At 43.6% G+C, this 20,221-nt stretch overlaps 1 protein-coding gene across 1 annotated transcript in view; it reads left to right on the top strand.

Annotated features, from left to right (window-relative positions):
* The first annotated feature begins 394 nt into the window (after positions 1–394).
* Positions 395–20,221, top strand: part of ACP3 (acid phosphatase 3) — a 40,694-nt gene continuing 20,867 nt past the window's right edge. Inside the window, exons 1-7 of the mRNA XM_037519841.2 lie at positions 395–551; positions 7,458–7,553; positions 9,278–9,364; positions 9,959–10,111; positions 14,680–14,778; positions 17,490–17,582; positions 19,560–19,692. Of these exons, the coding sequence (XP_037375738.1) occupies positions 432–551; positions 7,458–7,553; positions 9,278–9,364; positions 9,959–10,111; positions 14,680–14,778; positions 17,490–17,582; positions 19,560–19,692 (781 nt within the window). The 5' untranslated portion in view covers positions 395–431. The remainder of the gene's footprint in view (positions 552–7,457; positions 7,554–9,277; positions 9,365–9,958; positions 10,112–14,679; positions 14,779–17,489; positions 17,583–19,559; positions 19,693–20,221) is intronic.

The following is a 20,221-nucleotide window of genomic DNA, read 5'->3' as shown; positions in this document are numbered from 1 at the left end:
TTCCCTATAATTCTGGATGTCCAAAAGATTAGGAGTGGCTGGCCTGCAGTTTCCAGCTTGGGGATAGCTCTCTTTCCCTAATACTAGCCGCAAAGCAACACTGTATCATACCCCATCTAAGTGACAAAGGTAAACTCAAAATGAAAGGTCTATTAAATGCTCTGTGACCTTCAGCCAAAGCTCTCCCCCATCCTGGGTTTTAGTGTTCTAACTTAAGCCAGGAAGCTGTGATCTCCAACACCCAGTCCCAAATTTATCTGACCAGGCACTTGCCAAGCCCCACCCCAAGCCACCTGGAGATTTTACTATTTGAGTCTAGTCCCTCCCACATCCTCCTTCCGTTGGATGCTTTGATTAAATAGCTTCCCAACCGATGCCTTGGCACAGGGAGCAACACCTCCTAACTCCTGCCTCAAACAGGTCTTCCCAGGATGAGAGCTGCCCCCCAAGGCTGGGTGAGGGCTGCAAGGTTTCACCTCAGCATCTTGCTTCTGCTTTTCCTCTGGCTCAACGGAACTGTGGTAGCTAAGGAGCTCAAGTTTGCGACCTTGGTGAGTAGCTTGTTTGTCTGCCCTTAAAACTGTTCTTAGCATGGCCTGAAAACCAACTGTGGTGGTTTCATTTCACTCTTGTGTTATCTCTCGGAGCCCAAACTCAGAAAGTGAATAATCAAGTTTTGCAAGTTCTTCTAATGAAGACTTAACATGTCCTGACAAAAAGATGGGGTGGTGGGGGCGTTTGCTTTGCCCATATTATTTGTTGACTTATTTTACAACTACTTTGAATGCAGATTCTTCCAGACAGAGGCCAGGAGAAGCCTCAGCTGTATGTTTAGCACCAGGAGCTAAATTGGCACCATCCTGTTTAATGATACCATTTTGCAAAACAAAAAACAGTCATTTTCTGTATTTAACTAGTCCTTCCCTCTGGTTTATCAGGAAATTGGGAAATATATTTGTATACAGTTTCTAAAGTATAAAGGTGAGACTATCCTAGGCTCTTAGTGAGCACACTGGGCTGACTTCTGATACATAGATTTCGCTAACCATTAAAATCATGTTTTTTCCCCACCTATGGTGTAAGTGGCAAGTTATGAAAAAAGGTGGAAGGGTGGTCAGTATCTGTCAGGGAAAAAAATCATACTGATGGCATTGTTTTAAAATCAGGTAGAGGATTTACAAAGTAAAGGGGGATTTACCACTTGACATATGTGTCCTGGAATTAATCCTGCTGTATCTCTTAACTTCTGTCTTTATCTTTTACTTTCTTTGAATCTCTTTCTTCTTTTACCTTCACTTAGTATCTCTCTTTGCCTCTGACCAGCTCCTTGTGTTTGGGTCTCCTCCAGTCTTCCTCACAATTTTTATTTGACATCGTGAAAATATGTTGATAAATAGATAAATTTTCTTCCTGTAAAAACACTCAGAATTTATTTTTATAGTTTGGAGGGAGCTCACCTTTTTCTTAAAAGTTAAACATGAAGTAACTATTTTCTCAGCATGGTGTATTCAGAACTCCTTTTTCCCTTCTATGGAAATATTTTATAACCATGTTTATGCAAAGCATTATTTTTAATCTAGTATATCTTTATTTTTTAATTTTTTAAAAAAGATTTATTTATTTTTACAAGAACTGGGGTACAGGTCAGAGGCATGGGAGGGTGAGAGAATTCACCAGAGGCAGAGCAGGGAGTAGAACAGGCAGACAGATGGAAGACATTGCTGAGGGGAGCAGCAGGCGAGGTAGGAGAGGTCTACTGCACCATGTAGGAATCTCCCTGGTCAGCCAGGAATCAAACCTGCGCTGCAGAGGCTGCGGACAGCTTCACAGCGCTGCGCTCAACCCGCTGCGCCACTGGGGAGGCCCAGTCTAGTAAATCCTTAGCAGATCAAGAGTCAATTATTTTACAAATGATTCACCAGCTGTCAGACTTCTGTGCTGAAGTAAACAAAACATATTATACTCTTGTCATTTTCTAGGCAACCTATTGAGTTAGACTTTGACTTATCTTCATGGGTTCTTTACCAACATGAACTTTAAGTAGTTGCAGGGACTCTGCAGAGATTGCTCTGCCCACACAGAAACCTGGGACTACCTGATTGAGTGGTGAGCCTCTCTGAGGATTAACTGAGAACTCTCAGTTAACCACACGTGGTTGGTTCTCTCCTTCGTGATTTACAAGGTCCAGGTTAACTTTTCTCAGCTACCAGACTATGGTGAGTTCCTTCCTTCCCCTCCACATGTATTCAGGAACTGTAAGAAATATGTCTCTGAAAAAAAACAAGTAATAAAGGAAGGTGTCTCTGACTGACACAGTACTATTAATGACACTATCCAGCAGTTCACTGAGCACGTCCTGTGTGCCAGGCACTGAGAGTTCAGCATGGATTATATCACATCATCCCCCCAACAATGTTATGAAGTAGGGTTTGCCAGAACAACACAGGATGCCCAGTTAAATTTGAATTTCAGATAAACAGTGATCACTGTTTAGTGTACATACATTCCAGGCAAATTTTGTTTGCTCAATTTAGCAACTGCTCTACATGATTTTGTAAGAACCTTATCCTTCCTCTTTTGCAGATGAAGAAAGAGGGCTCACTTGCCCATGGCCATATGGCTAAAATTTGAACCCAAGCTGTGTAACTCCAGAACCAGGCCCTTAAATGCTAGACATAATCTGTCCCTACTGTGTGCATACAGTCTAGCACATGGCCCTAAAGTCACCCCACAGGTGCTCAGCGTGTGCCTCAGTCAGTAGGTGGTTCCCTTGCTCTTTCTTAGTGATCCAAGAAAAAGAAATCGTCCCCATTTTTGAAAAGCTTTTCTTGGCAGAAAGAGCAGGAAAATATTGTTGGTTCTTGTTCTTGCTCAGGGACAGTCACCATTTGATCTTTTAGAACAGGTTTGCCAAGAGCCTCCTGTGGAATTCTCGTTTAAAAGTTCTTAGCAGCACTGCTCGGTTAAAAATAAAATTTCGATCGCCAAATAAGCTTTGGCAACAGAAGGTAGATTGAACTGTGTTTTTTCCCCCAAACTCTTATTTTTTTATCTTTTAAATATGTCTCCTGTTGTAAACTGTGTTCAATGGTCTCGTAGGTACAGAACTCCTAGATGTTTTTAATGTTCGCATATGTATTTAGTTTTCAAGGCGTTCAAAATTGTCTTTCTAAATATCAAAATTGTCTTTCCTAACCTTTGACTATAGAATCCAGATCCTCTTTTTCTCCCCAGTTTTGCACAGAAAACCCATAGAGAATTTTTTTAACTTTAGAGAGAGAGAATAATAAGTATGGTGGGTTCCATTGTCCCCACCGACCATCTTCTACAGTTACCCATTAAGGCCAATCTTGTTTTATCTAAATGATCACACACAACTACTGAACTACTAGGGATTACGACTGTAATCCCCTACATCATTATTCCATCCATAATTCAGTAAATGCCATTTTAAAGCATTTTCTCTCCCCTAACTTAGGGGTAAACACATGTTCATCTCAGGTTCATCTCAGGTCATCTCAGACAGAGAGGAAAATCCTTTCTTGTTACACCAGAGTTTTACACACAAATGGGGTGTTGGGTCTGGAAGTATAAGCTTTTCTCACTCTTCAAGACTAATCATGCAGTCAAAGATAGTCTGGATGGAAATCACCTCCAAATCTCAAGCACACCATGTCTACACTAGGATGGGTAAATTCCAGAGTGTGGAAGGCAAATTCATTCATTAAAACAAGCATTTCATGGTGGGTGGGAATTGTACAGGGATTGTAACTAAGATGAAAATGCATACATTGTGCAAAAATGAAAAATGATGTAAAAATACATTTAAAAAAACAAGCATTTTGTGTGTGTGTTGCTATAGGACAGGCACTGTTGGGGTATGGCGGCACCACGACAGCAAGGATTCTGCTTTCAGGGAGTTTATGGGGAAAGAAGACGCCATATACTTACACACACACACACACACACACACAAAACTCAGGGATAAAAATAAAACTATGCAGTGCGAGAAAGCCCCAGCAGGAGCTACTTTGTACTGGTCAAGGGAGGCCTCTGGCAGATGTGGCCTGTCAAGACAGGCCTGACTTTAGCCACTGAATAAATATGCACCAACAGAAGCAAGATATTCCAGGCAGGATACGAAGGCCTGGAGGCTGGATCAAAAATGTTTTGGATGGAACAACAGGAGGGCCCCTGTGGCTAACAAGCATGTTTAGCAAGAATATAAGATAAGAACATTGAGGTGGGCAGGCCAGAGCTGGTAGGGCCTTGCAGGCCATGGGAAGGACTAGGCATTTTATGCAGAAAGCAGTGGGAAGGCAGCAGTATCTAGAGTGACAAGGTCAACAAGCACCAACACTCCCCACACTCGAGTCGATCATGGTTGGAGCAAGAGGTGGCCTCCTGGGGCCTCATTATGAACTTCTCTGCTCTTGTGTAGCTGTCAGTTCTTCCACAGAGAAGAAGGTTTAATAGGGTGAGAGGACACTCCAGAGTTCTAAGCAATCAATAGAGCTATTTCCGCTGACGGTTTTGCAAAGAACACCTGACCACTGTGTGGAGAGGGGGACCGGACAGGCCCCCCCCCAACACCTGCTCACCAGAGCCACCACTGTGCATGCTCCACCTCTGGTCAGCTGACTCCCCGGAGAAGGACACTTCATGGGGATATGAACCCTGATTCCTTTTTTTAAAAGCTCCTTCTGATTAAGAGGGGGAAGAAAATGTGAAGAGGTAGGGGAGGGGGTGCTAACTATCATGAAAATGAGGCGATCGGGGCTCTTTACACATCATTGAGTGTGGCTGGACCTGTCCTCAGGGGGCTTGGGAGAAGCAACAGATGGCAGGAGACAGGCATCTGTAAAACAAGAGAGGGTTGCAGAGACATCAGGCCTGTCATCATCCTGGATGTCTTCCTACAGTGATCACCACCTAGGCTGGCAACTGACAATAGTCCTGCTGCTCATCCTGTCCTTTTAGTTTCTAAAGAATTTCATTGAACACGATCACCAAACCGAGAACAGAGGATATAAATCTGGCAGAGCAGCACTTAAGAAAATTGCCCTACCACAGACTTCAAAGAGCCTGGGCCAATGCTCCAGCCCAATTGGCCAAACTCCAGAAGTTTCAAAATGCCCTGTGTGCTAGAGGGCACTCATATATGTGCAAACACACACACACACACACACTCTGTTTTCCAGCACTTGGGGTAGGGGTGGTTTTATGCAATTTCTATGAATTCACAGAGTGCTGAGCCACTGCCTTGGAAACCCTTGAAACCTGCTGAAATGTAGGGGACTTCAATTGATTCGACGTTTAAGACAGAGTAAGAATGTAAGAAAGCTCACAGCCGTGGTAAGGTCCCAGTCCCTGCTCCTTAAAACACACGTCTGTAAATGCATCGCCTTTGTTTCTCCACAGGCCATCTGTTCCTCAGTTGCATACACTAAAATCTTTGGTTTTATTTTTTAAGTGATGTTTGGGATTGTTTCTTACATCAGGCTTTTGTTTCTTTGATGCAACACTTCCCCTCCCCCTACACACACACACACACACACACACACACACACACACACACACTGAACTTCTAGTCTTAGAGGAGAAGAGCACTTGGAATAGAGCTGACATAGACACTCCCCAAACCCCAGATTATCCATCTTCAGCGGACGGGATGCTAAGGAATGTGTTTTCATCTAGAGATGAGCCCCTCAGATGGGATTAAACCGCTGGCGCTGGAGACCCTGGCCTGTGTTTGGATCTTTGTTCTACCATGTATGTGCTGTGCGACCTTGAGCAGGTTGCTTTCCTAAGGTTAATTTACTCATTTGTGAAATGCAGATAATAACAGTACATACTCTGTAGAATTGATGAGAGGATTAAATATGAGAAGCACTTAGCACAACTTCTAGGATAAAGCAAGTGTTCCAAAAAAACTGAGTAGTGTTTGTGTTTATATAGGCTGGGAGGAAGCATTGTAAATTACTTTACTACAGGGGCCTCCCTGGTGGCGCAAGGGGTTAAGCACTGCACTGTGAAGCAATCTGCAGCCTCTGCAGCCCGAGTTCGATCCCTGGCCCACCAGGGAGCAACCCACATGGCAAGGCAGACCTCTCCTGTCTCTCCCGCTGTTCCCCTCAGCAGTGTATTTCAGCCAGTCTGTCTGTTCTGTTCCCCACTCTGTCTCTGGTGAATGCTCTCACTCCCCTTCTGACATCTCTTTGCCTAACCCAGTGGCTCTTGTATCTAGGGAACATTTGGAAGCATCTGGAGACCTTTTTGGGTCTCACGGTTGGATAATGATGTTGGTCTCTATTGGGCAAAGGCCAGGGCTGCCAGACACAGGGCAGCCTCTCACAGGAACTGTCCAGCCCAAGATGTTGACAGCGCTGTTGGGAGAGGCCAGCAAGAAAGCGTGACCACAGGTTGATTCTCAAACTGAACCCAGGCAATCGGAGGCGCCTTACACTCCCTGTCCCTCCTCTTTATTCTCCTCCCCACAGTGTACATTCTGCTTCCTTCCCCTGCCTCCAGGAGTGCTCCAAGGACATTGTTGCGGTGGTAATATAGCATTGAGACCAATTGGATAGTATGTGACTGAGCACAATTGAGACCTCTATATAAACTTTGAAGATTTGGCAGGGCCTGGTGTAGAAACTGAGTTCTTTTGCTCATTAAAATGGCCACCCATCCATCTGGAGTGTACTGCCTCTTTCTTGAGTGTCTCTCCACCCTCCTTATAAGGGAGCTGGTTTCAGATTCTACCTGGGAAGCTCTGGAGGTTGGGATCCAACAAGTACTGGGGTTGAGAAACCCTGGAAAATAAACAAGGTAGATTTATGATCTATTGAAACCATATAACAACTTTAGTTACTGAAGCAGCAGGAGGGGCACAGTGCAGGTGCTCTATGACCCAAGCAGATGGGTGAAGGAGGGTCCTGGAGTCCTCGGTGGCTTTTGCAGGCTTTTATTGGGTTTTATCAGGTATGCAGCAGGCAGGGGTGCCAGGGGGCCCAGGAGGCTGGCAGGCCACCCAGCCCCCGGCCAGTCTTCACTCTTTCTGGGCTCTCCAGCCTTCTCTCGTGGCCTCTACTTCTCTCTCTTGGTCTCTGCTGGTGGTCTGATCCGCTTTCTGGCATCCCGTGATGCCGCCCTATGAGCGCAGTCTCAGCCCAGGTGTACCCACCTATGCAAGCCCACACCCCACTCCAGGTGTCCGCCATCAGGCATCATTTAATCTAATGGCAGGAGGGCAGAAAAGCCTGATGCTATACTTACCCTACAGTTACTCAGATCTGGGAAAGTAGTTTGCACAATTGCCTGGAGTCTGAAAAAATCTGATGTGTTTCAGTTACAAAAAGAGAAAGCTGAGAACCAGTGGTTTAGAGGAAAATCTATTATGATGAGCAGAGGCAAAACATCTAGTGAAGTTTTAATATACAGCCGCGATCTGTCTGCAGGTGTTCAGACATGGAGACCGAAGTCCCATCCAGACCTTTCCAAACGACCCCATTAAGGAATCCTCGTGGCCGCAAGGATTTGGCCAGCTCACGCAGGTAACGATTGATGATGAATCTCAGGGGAACGGAGCACTGTGGGGCTTGTAATTCCTTGAAACCACGTAACTACTTTCGTTACTGACATCTGACAAAGCGTTCTGAACATCTACTGGAATCTTAAGTTTAAAATGCCTTTTGATTATGAAACGAGAGGTACCCAGGGTTACTTTTGATCAGTTCTGATCTGGACCAAGTCACCTCTCCGACTGGGAAGTGTAGGAAAAACTGGATAGAGTTGCCTGTTTTGCTCTTTTTTTTACCCTGTTGACTTTACTAAAGCCTAAGAGATGAGCATAGACCACAGAAGAATAAAGGAACTTAGAGATGCTGAAGAAAGACAAGAGATATTCATAAGCCAGTCCTGGAGTTGCTCAGGCTTCACCTGAGGACAAAAAAGTAATTTTGTAATCAGTAAACTGAACCAGCAAGATCGGGAAAGCATGATTTCTCGGGAAGTGCTGATACCCAATTTGATTTCTTTCCAGTTGGATGTATCTGGTAGAGAATCCATGATAGCAAGAGGTCATGGGCACGAGGAGATCACGAGTTTGAGAGGTGAAATGCCCTCATGGGAAGAACTAAGTACCGAGCCCCTTAAATATGCTGAGTTAAAACTGCTTAAACAGAGACTCTAGCCTTTTCTCCTGGAGCAACACACAGACTCTGTCCCTGATGCTGACTCCCTTATGCTAAACTGCGTCCGTTTTCATAAAACCTTGCTTGGTGCCTGCAGGACTAGAATCTACATTATTTCTATTTCTCGGAGAACTCAAGAACCCAGAATGCATAATACCAGGACACCCACATCAAATTCCATTAAATTGTAGAATGGACACACAGAACTCAAGAAATCTGTTTACTCACCAGCTCACCAGTTTATTACAAAGGAATGAACAGCCTGGTGGAAGAAATGCATAGGACAAGGTATGGGGGAGAGGCTGGAGCTACCATCCAGGCTCCACTCACCCCAAATCTCCAAAAGTTCACCAACCTGGAGGCCCTCCAATGCACCTTCCTCTTGGGCTTTTACAGAGGCTTTATTCCATAAGCGTGAATGATCAACTCATTCGCCTTTAGCAACTAAACTCAACCTCTAGCCCTCAGGCCTCCTAGGAAATCAGGGAGAATCCTAGGCTCTATCCCCAAAGATTCTAGTAGGTCAGTAGGTCAAGGGTAGGACCAAAGAATTTGAATTGTAATCTCCTCCCAGGTGATCCTAATACTGCTAAACCAAAGCCCACACTTCAAGTAACAAGTTTTGTTATTATTTTTTTTTAATGAACCAGGCATAAGTAAACTGGGCAAATAATAAATCATTGCACCCAGAGTTTGAAAATGACCTGCTGATTCCTCATGCCCCACCTCTATCAGAGGGTTGAATTTCTTAGACAAAACCCCCAAGTGGTCGACCAGCTCAGTGACTGCTCTTCCAGCAAAGATGAAGCCCAGAAATCTCTACCACAGCAAAGAGGAAGTACTCATTTAGATCAGTCACTGCCTGTGCACTGTGCACGACTCGATGTTAAGTACTGATCAAGATGAGTGCATTTTCTCTGGGAGTCAAGACTCCAGATCATAGCTCTTTCTCATTTCCGTTTTAATATGTGTTGTCATGGATCTCTTAAAGTACACCACTGTTCACGCTGCACATTCTTGAGAGATGACACCCTTGGATAAGATTCACAGAACTCACTAGTTTTTGCTTCTACTTGTTTCCACAGGTGGGCATGCAGCAACAATATGAACTTGGAGTGCATCTGAGGAAAAGATATGGAGTTTTCTTGAATGAGTCCTACAAACGTGAACAGGCAAGTTGGGAAGTGTAGAGTGTGCATGCTGTCCCTTGGAAGATTTTAACATAATGTTACATTTGGAAAAGGGCTTTGCCTGTTTCCTGAGTCAGGAAAGTCAGAGATTGTGTTTACAAATGTACTCCTTTTGGGCCTCCTCTGGTGGCGCAGTGGTTGAGCGCTGGGCTGCAAGGCTGCCTACAGCCTCTGCAGCACCAGCTCGTTCCCTGGCCACTGGCGAAGGTCCCAAAAAAAAAAAAAAAAACAAAAAAAACAAATGTACTCCTTTTGCAATGATTTTGTTTCCCAAAGCTTATGAATATGACTAAATTCAAATTTTATGGACGCCAAGCATAAATATTTTGGCAAGGCAAGTAATCACCATGTAACTAGTCTCTTGTCCATTCAGTGCACGGCAGACCAGGTTATTTGATTTCTTGGCATGCTCGTAATACTGCCTCTCCTATAACATGTTATGATTACGAAGCTTCCATAGCGTCTGCTAATCTTTTCTGGTGGGTGTCTTCCCTTTTCTCAAATATGCTATTAACTCCACAGGAAAAAACCCACAGATCCTCTCAGCTGGATTCTGCTTTGATTTTCCTGCTCTAGGTTTATGTCCGAAGCACAGATGTCGACCGGACTTTGATGAGTGTTATGGCAAACCTTGCAGGCTTATTTCCCCCCAAAGACAGCAGCATCTGGAATCCCCACCTACTCTGGCAGCCCATCCCGGTGCACACAGTGCCACTTGCTGAAGATCGGGTCAGTATTCTCGAAAAAATGGGAGATGCACCAGGCCTGGTAGGAGGGTAGGCTGCTGGCACTTGTAGATTTGGAGGTTCGGACACTGGGCTCTGCAGTTTTGACTCTTTGCTAAATACATGTGTAAAGGACAATGTGGAATTTCTGGGCCAGAGAGAGCAGGCCTGGGATTTCTCTTTGGATCTTTATCGTCCACTTTGTTTCTTCACTCAGCTGCTGGCAGTTTGTCTCCATGTGTCCATACACACACTCTTCCCAGTTTCCTGCCTCTAGTTCATTGGCTTTTGCTGTCCCACACAAGTTTTTCCTCCTTTCAGAATATTCTAAGAGCTTGTTATCTGCAAAATTCCCCTCCCCCTGGAGATCCCCACTCCTAGGTAGAGGAAAAAAATGATTTGAGAGCATTGTTACTACCTAGCACTTTCAATGCATCGCTGTACTGCCCTTTCCAACAACCTTAACTAAACAATATTATCACAGCCAGGGAGTTAAGGGCTCAGAGAAGTCAAATAAGCAAAATGGGCCGAAGCCCCAGAACTGAGGAGCATCACCACTGGGGTCTCTACCAGAGCAGGTCCCTGCCCTATAAACTCGTGGTTCTCAAAATTACCTCCATAGTTGAATCACCTGGTGCAGTTTTTTTAAATAGCTGCCCAAGGTGCCCCCAACACATCAGAATCTCAGAAGATGGGATCCAGGCATCAGTATTTTACAATAAGCCAAAGCAGGGATTCCAGCAGAGAGCCAGTGCCATAAAACAAGCTGCCCAAATACAGGGCCCAGTACAGAGAAAGTCTGAAATTCATTATGCTAGGTGGGACTGACCAAGAACTCTTTACCCTTTTCAGAGGAACTGGTGTTTTTTTTATATAGCAATAAATACTTGTCTCAGGTGTGGAACCTAAGACTACAAGAAGGACCAAGGGTCCTTCCCAGAGCCCCTGCAGTCACATTGTGAGCATCTCATCAGTCTGTGGTTGAGGCTGAGCGTGACCACCGGACCCCAGCTACTGCCCAGTGGCCTCCGGGGTAGACCACTGTCTCTTTGCCTTGCCAGTACTCTAGAACTTTATTTTGTTGGTTTGTTTTTTTTTTTTTAAGATTTATTTTATTTATGCATACAAGAGCTGGAGTATAGGCCAGAGGTGTGGAGGGGGTGAGAGGATTTGCCAGAGACAGAGTGGGGAGCCGAACAGGCAGGTTGACTGAAATACACTGCTGAGGGGAGCAGCCGCGCCATGTGAGCCAGCTCCCTCACTTGGGATTTAACTTATGCCACAGTGGCTGCCAATAGCTTCATAGAGCTGAGACTTAACCCCTTGCACCACCAGGGAGGCCCACTCCTAGAACTTTGACTTAACTTGCAGCTGGCAACTTGAGAAATTTTCCTAAATGCTTTATAGAAACAGTCCAAACCTGTCCACCTCACTCTCCATAAATCTACCCAGCCCATTTTTTTGGTGTTTCCCAAAAAGATAAGATGATATATTTATGTCTTTTTCCTTCATAGAATCAACAGTGTAGTATTTTGGTTGGCAGTGTTCTTAGGAAAGGAGTTTGTGAATATTTTTTTAACCAAAAGAAAAAAAATCACCTCAGCCGCAACCTTTTCTGAGAGCTAGAGAGTGCCAACAAGTTTAGCTGATGGAGACTCAGGAACTGTTTAACGCTTTTTTTTTTTTTTTTTTTTGTGGGACCCTCGCCAGCGGCCGGGGATCGAACCGGCGCTGCAGAGGCTGCGGGCAGCCCTGCAGCCCAGCACTCAACCGATGCACCACCAGGGGAGGCCCCTGTTTAACCCTTAATCTTGAAACATATCATAAAGTTAGGTAATAAAGCGATCAGCTTTGTAAGAAGAGAAAGAGAAGAGGCAGGAGAGAGAGAGAAGCAGGGAGGCAAAATGACCTACCTGTGGCTTGCAGTCACCTGCCACTAAGGTAAAAACAGTTCTAATATCCTCCCCCAACTCTAGCAAAATCAGTTAACACAAAGTCACTCCCGGAGCTGGACTAAGTGCTATAGAGAGAAACGAGAAATAGGAGGTCAAGTCTCTTCCCTAGTTTGTAATCTGTTTGATGAGAGAGGATTTGCGTGTGTGAGTGGGTAGAACAATACAGGGCGATTTCACCTACAAGCAGACAGTACAGGAGGAGTTCAGAGAATGAGACCCCCCAGGGCCAGCCTTCAGGTTCTCACTGAGAGAGGGAACTTGACCCAGACCTCAGAGGACAGGAGGAAAGGAAGCAGCCTGGAAACAGGGCAGAGCGTGACCAAGCAGAGTGCTTTTGTGTCCGAGCGCCATATTCAGAAAGAATGAAAATAAAACCGAAAAGCTGTGTTGGGCACAGATGAGAGAATCCAGATATGATAGAGAAATCTGGAGATTGCAAGTGTGATGTAGAAGAGGGTGGGGTTTGAAGTTGGAAAGCCTAGGGCTGAGAGCCAACTACTGCTTCAGAAACAAACTTCTCTGCACCCCAATTTCCACCTAGCATCCACCTAATTCCTTCCTAGGGATGCATGAAAGCCAGGTTCATTCAGAAATGCTGAAGACTCTGTTACTGCAAAATGCCTAGCAGGTGTTTAGATGATCACTCTGTTTTCAGTCTGACTCAACAGGTGGATTAGAGAGGGCTGACAAAGCCCAAGTCCAGAAAGGGGACATTTGAAAGCCACGCAGGGAAGTTAAGAATAAAGCGGTGGACAGAAACCTGCATATCATATTCATCAGATTTCACACGTGGTAAGGTGTTGCGGCATCTGTCTGAAGATGTCTCCGAAGGAAAAGACAGCCCCAGAGAGTAACTGTTGAAGCTTTTGGAGAATGAGGAAACAAAGGCCTGAAATTAGATGGTGAAAGATGCGAGAGTAAGGAAAGTAAAGCAAGATGCGGTGACACTTGGCCCCTGAAATGGCAGGCAGGAAGCAACTTGGGTTTCTAAATGCTTCCTGTGTGGCTACTAATATGCCAGACCCTATTTTGGGCACCGACAATATAGCAGTGAGCACGATAGACAAGATCCTGGCTGTCCTTGAGTTTCTATTTTCTAGGACATGCATGGAAAAGAAGTGAATACTAAATAAAATCATTTCAGATTGTGATGAGTCCCCTAGAGGAAACAAAGCAAGATGGGATGCTGTGGGGGGAGTGTCCCAGTCAGGGGACAATCTGGCAGAGCCCCCAAGCTTGTACCTTGAGAGGCCAGCGAGGAGGCCCCCGTGCTGCTGGAGAGGTGTGAGCAGGAGGGACAGCAGAGGGAAAACAGGGCTGAGAGGGTCCTTGGGGGCTCACTGTGAGTTTGGACTTTATTCCCAGTAAGCTGGAAACCAGTGCAGGTTTAAAGGACAGAATGCATGGTCTGGTTGATGCTTTCGAAAGATTAGTGTTGTGTAAGAGTAACATAAAAAGGATTGGTGTCGCTGCTGTGCAGAAAGTGAATGGTGAAGGTAGAAAGAGCAGATGCCAAGGATCCACTTAGTGGAAGCACAGGTTATGGTGGCCCAGAGGGGAGGGGACAATGAAGATAAAGAAAAGGGGTCTGTTTGGGATATATTTTGAAAATAAGCAAACCAAAGTCAGAGGTCCATGTTGTGGGATGATAAATATTGCTGTTAACAAAAGGAAAAAGAGAGGACACGGGAAATGATTAAAAGTGAAATTAAGTTCAGTTTCATGTTAAATTTGAGGAAGAAGAGAAACCAGCATGAAGTGATATTCACCAAGGGTCAGAAACTCAGGACTAGCCGCAGATGGAAAAGAGAGCAACAAAAATAAACTTGGCAGTCACTGAGCAGCAGATTATACTTACAACTATAGAAGATTGTCACATTTTTTTAAAGGTCTGCTGCGCCATGTGAGTAGCTCCCTGGCCCAGGGATCGAACTCATGCTGCAGTGGCTGTGGATAGCTTCATAGTGCTGTGTCTTAACTTACCCTTGTAAGTTAAGGGAGGCCCGACTATCACATTTAAACTTGCTTTAAAGTGATTGCTTTGTCCTCATAATAGGTTTTTAAATATATACTTCTATTCAGTGAACAGGTGCTGTTATTTTAACACGCTGAAAATTTGCAAAAATAAAGCAACAAATGGTTAATTGATCTCTTAAGATTCTTTCCAGAACTTCTAACTCATTTCTCTGTACTGGGGGGGGGTGTGTGTAGGGGGGGCAGGGGTTACATGTGCACATATATATCCATGAATACACATGCATATAGCTGCAAATCCATTGCAAGAAGTGAAAGGAGCAGGAGGAACCGTAATCATATTGCATGGAAAGCCAGGAAGTGTGATTGTTGATCAACAGCACAGTCCTACTCAGACGAATACACAAAAGAAAATAAAATGGTATTCACTTCTGGGTACATATCCTACTATTTTAAGACCTACAAACCATCTATCTCTTTCCCCTTCATTTTAGAATTTCCATTTGACTCAAGTCACATTTGAATCTTTTATTCGGGTCACTTTTTACCTCATGAGCCTAAAATATGGCTGCAGCTTCTTTAGCAAAAAAAAAAGTCCTCCTTCTGACTAATCAAGGATTTATGGTTTTTCTTTTGCCCTCAGTTGTTATACCTGCCTTTCAAGCACTGTCCTCGTTTTGAAGAACTTGAGAAAGAGACTCTGACCTCGATGGAATTCCAGGAGAGGCTAGTTCCTTATAAGGTTGAAAAATAGTGTGATTTGGGGATGTGCAGGGATGTGGGAGCTCCAGCCTCCTAAGTGTGTGGAGAGGGGAGGAGGAGTCTGTTGGTTGGTTGTAAATGTTTCAATGAGCATCATTCATCTACCAGGTCCCCTTTCCTATGCTGGGGGCACCAGCCAGAGAGAAGCCAGTCCCTTAGATCTGATACCCAGTTCCCTAGAGGAACCAGCAAGAGTGTGTGGCTGGATTAGCATCAGTACAAGTCTAAAATGACCTGGCCTTATTCACACTGAGCACCTGGGACTATTGTCTTTGCATAAGAAAGATAGTCTTTCTTATTTTATACTTCTACTTTATAAAATTCCCATTTTCAGAAGTCTACAGAGGTAGGCACAATGCCTTGTACTTTTAAAAATAATAATTTGAGGACCTCCCTGGTGGTGCAGGGGTTAAAGACAGTTCTCTCAAGCTATGGCCAGCCACTACAGCAGGAGTTCAATCCCCAGCGGGCCAGAGAACTACCCACATTGCACAGCAGACCTCTCTGCCTTGCCGCCTGCTCCCCTCAGCAGTGTATTTCAGTAGATCTGCTGTTCTGCTCCGAATCCAATTACTCCCTGCACCTCTGGCCTACACCCCAGTTCTTATATGCATAAATAAATGAATCTTTTTAAAAAAAGATTAAAATAATAGTTTGAATCTATAATATCTATTCACATGACCAAAAGTCAAAATATGTGTCCCAAGATGCCCCAAGTAACCAACCCCTTGCGTTATTTTCTTATGTTGTCTTCCAGTTTCTATTTGCATATGCAAATAAATATGAATATATTCTGGTAGTTTTCCCTTTAGTTACACAAGCCAGGTATACTATTCATAGGGTTGGACATCTTGAGTTTTTTCATTAAAAAAAAAAATCTTGGAAATAATTTCTCTATCAGTACATAAAGTTTCCTCATTTTTTATAACTGGTATTTGAATCTATGGATTTATCGTAATTTATTTAACTTATCTGTCTCCATGGAAATGTGGGCCATTGCCAATCTTTTACACTGTCTGTGTGAATAGCTTATATCTAAATCATTTAAGAATCTGTGGAATAATATCCCAGAAGTAGAAATTCTGGGGCAATTGAAATTTTATCAAATTATGTTCAAAAAGATTATTAAACATGCAGACTTTTGGCTGAAATAGAAAAAGTTTTATAAGTTAAGGAACAAACCATCAATCTTATTTTCTTGAGAGTTTTATTAATATTGTTGCTTAGTTTTTTGAAAGGTTGGCATTTTAATAAGGTTGGCATTTTGTCCTTGAATCAGTTAATAACTAAGATTAATTATGTTTATAGATTTACTATTGCTGATCTTTTATTTCTAGAATCAAGCCACTTTCTTTTAACATGATATTGAATTGTTTGCCATTATTTTATGTAGACCTTTTGCATTGTCATTCAAAGTGAATTGGACTATAGTTTTCTTTCCTGACCACTCTTTGTCAGTATCAGTATTATACTTAGTTCTTATAAGAATTTCAGAAGTTCCTTTTTTGATGCCCCAGAAAAGTTAAAACAGCATTAGAAAGATTGGCTCTTGAAAAACTTGGTAGAATTTGCCCATAAAATCATCTGCAGCTGCAGCTCTTGTTTTGTTTTAGAGGGGTGGTCTTCAATAATTATTCTATTTCTTTAATGGAAATCTATTTTTTTTTTCTTTTTTTTAATTTTTTGGGCAGATCTTTATTACATTTCCAGGTATTTCTTGCTTTTTGGCTTGGGACACTGTCTTTGGCACTGGGTACAGTCAGAAGCGTGGGAGGGTGAGAGAATTCACCAGAGCCAGAGCGGGGAGCAGAGCAGGCAGAAGGACCGAAGTACACTGCTGAGGGGAGCAGCGGGCGGCAGGAGAGATCTGCGCGCCATGTGGGACCCTCCTCCGGTGGCCGGGGAGCAGCCGGGGATCGAACCGGCGCCGCAGAGGCCGCGCGCAGCTTCGCAACCCAGCGCTCAACTGCTGCGCCACCGGGGAGGCCCTTTAATGGAAATCTATTAGTGTTACTATTGGCAGTTTATATTTTCCTAGAAAATTTACCCATCAGACAAACAGTATCTTCAAACCATTTCCCAGAAACTGCTGTCATTTTCATCAGGCAGACAGCTGAGTAGCAGATCTGGTCCTTGGTCCAGAACCTGAGGGGCATTTGCATCCAAATGTCACACTATCAGTCACCAAGTCCTCTTTCTATTGCTTTCCTGGGATACCTTAGCTGGAGGCAAGCTTTCCTTGCTCATTTATTTCAATGTGAATTAACCTTCATCTGATCCCAAAAAGAATTGGAGGCAATGCACTTAGGTCTGGCTCCAGGGAAAACCAGGGACTCCTGGCAGTAAGCCAGCCTTTGCCCACATTTTTAATGTAATTATGAGAAATGATCCATTCTTCAGTTTGATATTATCCCTAAATTATGTGGGCTTTTCTATAAACTGGGATTCTTTATGAAGGGCCAGTTTATACCTCAGGGAACTTTGGGCACAAAGTTTGTGGACTGTCACAACCGAGGGACTAGAGATGAAGCTGGTGCTGGTGGGGAGAGGCCAGGAGTACTGCTAACACCCCACAATGCACAAGGCAAGCCCCCCCCCCACACAACAAAGAATGATCCAGCCCAAAATATTGATAATGATGAAGTTGAGAACCCTACTAAAAAATTATTTATTCTTCTGTGTGTGTTTCAGGATTTTATGGAAACCTTGCCCAAACTTTCAGGATATCATGGCCAGGACCTTTTTGGAATTTGGAGTAAAATCTACGACCCTTTGTTTTGTGAGGTAAGAGGGAAAAAAATATCAAAAATTAGCTTGCAGTTGATTTTATAACTGACGCTGCTGGGGGGAAAGTATGTCTTGAACAAACTCAACAAACAGGCTTAATGGACCCCCTCCCACCCCAGACCAAAGAGATCCAACCCACCAAGGGCTATAAATCCCATAATGTCATCACCACCGAAGGGAGGGCAGCTGGGAACTGAGGGTGGAGTTAAGCAGCCAGGTGTGGTGTATAACCAGACATGTGGACTTTGGGGTTCCCTGGTTTTTCACCAGCATTCAGCATGCTGTGAGGGTTCCAGCTCAGCAGAACTGGTAGAACACATTCACCCATTTATCTCTCCTGCTCCCTGAGTTATTCATTTCTTTATTTCCACTTTTTGTGAATAAACCCTATGTTACCCCTTTGTGCATACCTACAGTTGAGTCTCTTTGCAAGTTCCTTTCAAGTGCACGGGTGAGGACCCACAGTCAGGCAACACATTTCCATTGGGGTTGCCCAGTAACAACACCAATTTTGAAACATGAATACATTTTCTTTTGCTTTTTTGCAGCTGTATTACTTATACTTTCTTTGACATTGAAACATCCTTCAAGACTTCATGTTATCTTGAAAATTCCAACTTCTATTACCTAAGTTTTCACCCTTTGGAAAATTGCAAGCAAAAAAAGAAAATGCTTTTCTTTCTGTGTCTTGCTGCTTACTTATTGTTCAGTCACTCAGGAATGCTGGGTTCTTGTCATGGATTTTAATGGAAAAAGTAATGGTATTGTGCAAAAAGAGAAAAGAAAATTGCCTGCTTTCGGGATATATATAGAAATAAGCAAGCCAACTTTAAGCCAGGCTATTGAAATTGGCTTGTCAGGAAAGACTCTCTTCCTTGCTGTGCAATGCATGCGGAATAACCTTGTGGCTAAATTGCTATTGAGTTTTTCAAAGCCACAAACGTGGTTTTCACTCACCACGCTCCACCTTGTGGCTGAAAAGAGCTCGCTGTAGTCCTGTTTTCTCAACCACCTTGCTGAGTCCAGGGGCAACAGCTACGCACACGGGGGCCTCATATGCTCTTTTCTGATTCTGAGATCAGGGGGAATTATGCAATTATGTTCCTAGTTCCTTCCCAGTAACAAATAACAGTTTGCCACCCTAGATGACACAGTAATTCAGCACAAGCTACATTGCCAATATTTCCATTTTATCATTGTATATGTTTCTCAGAAAATCTGTTAGCCTTGTAGGTACTCAGTGGACACAAGAACTCATATTGGGTGTGTCTTGACTTTTTTCTTCCTTCCTTCCTACAGTCATCTCCAAGTTCTTCCATAATGTGGCCAGAGTGCATGGTATCTTTTTAACTCTCCCCTCTACATCACTTGGCTTCAGTCTCCTCTTCATGATCTCCCTCTCTGAATTCTGCCTTTGAAACTGAAAGAATCTTAATTTTCATAGCAGATATTAAAGAGTAGCAGAAGCTCTCTACCTGCCCTGCTGTCTAGCTCTTCATCCATTTAACAAATATTTACCAAGTGCCTGCTATGTACAAGGTACAGATTCTCCCCAAGAGTTAGCAACCTAGAATTTGATAGAAGGTTCAGAAATATATTACCTTTCCCAGTTGTTTTTCAAGCTGTTTATTTGGCTTTTAAGGAAATATCCACACACCTGTCAGCTTTTGCCTTCCCCCAGGGTTAATAGAAAGATTTCACAAAGAAATGAGGTGCCTTCTTGCCACACTGCATCCTTACTCTGAAAATACAGGTCACTCTAGAGTTAAATCACAAGCTATGAACTTGGTAGGAAGTGGCAAATTGGTGTTTCTGAAACTCAATACCCCTCCTTATTACCATGTAAAGTTTTCCTAGAAAGCAATGGCAGGACAAGAAAGATTTGGCTCTAGTCATCCCTCTGAGATCAAAGAGGTTAGGACACTGAGAAATAAACACACAAATACACATTTGCTTTCTTTTTCTTTGCTACAGGGTGTTCACAATTTTACTTTACCCTCCTGGGCCACCAAGGACGCCATGATTAAGTTGAAAGAATTATCAGAATTGTCCCTCCTGTCCCTCTATGGAGTTTACAAGCAGAAAGAGAAATCTAGACTTCAAGGGGGTAAGTATTCCAAGGATGTCTTCAGTGAGCTGGGTCTGTGTCCTGGCCCCATCACTCATCAACTATGTGATCTTGGACAAGTCCTTGAATCATTCCTGCCCCAGTTTCCATTCTGCAAAGTGAAGATGAGAATGACACTCATTTCACAGACAATGAGGATTAAAGTGATTGTGTGTTTTTAAGACTAAGGATAACACTACCTTGTACATAATGCATGGTCAATGAACATTTTGTGATTTTAGAATCATCAATATTATTCACTCTGGGCCTTTGTTTTCCCACCTGGAAAATAAAAGCTTAAGGCAAAGTTGAATATTACTTTTCATCCTTTCCAGATCAAAGTATCAAGGTTTTGCATCTGAGCATCATGAAAATGTGCCTAGTGGCCTATAGGATGAATTTCATAAGTGGGGGGTATCACAGAAGTTAACAGTTTTCCCAAAACCCTGGGTGGTGGCTATTGCTAACATTGATTAAACATCATTTGAAATTCAGTTATCCCCTAAAAACTAATGCATGTGGCAATTGG

This window comes from Talpa occidentalis, unplaced genomic scaffold (assembly GCF_014898055.3).
Source record: "Talpa occidentalis isolate TD23 unplaced genomic scaffold, MPIMG_talOcc4v2.1 talOcc4.10, whole genome shotgun sequence".
NCBI classification, from domain to species: Eukaryota; Metazoa; Chordata; class Mammalia; order Eulipotyphla; family Talpidae; genus Talpa; species Talpa occidentalis.
This window is presented reverse-complemented; position numbering and strand designations above follow the sequence as displayed.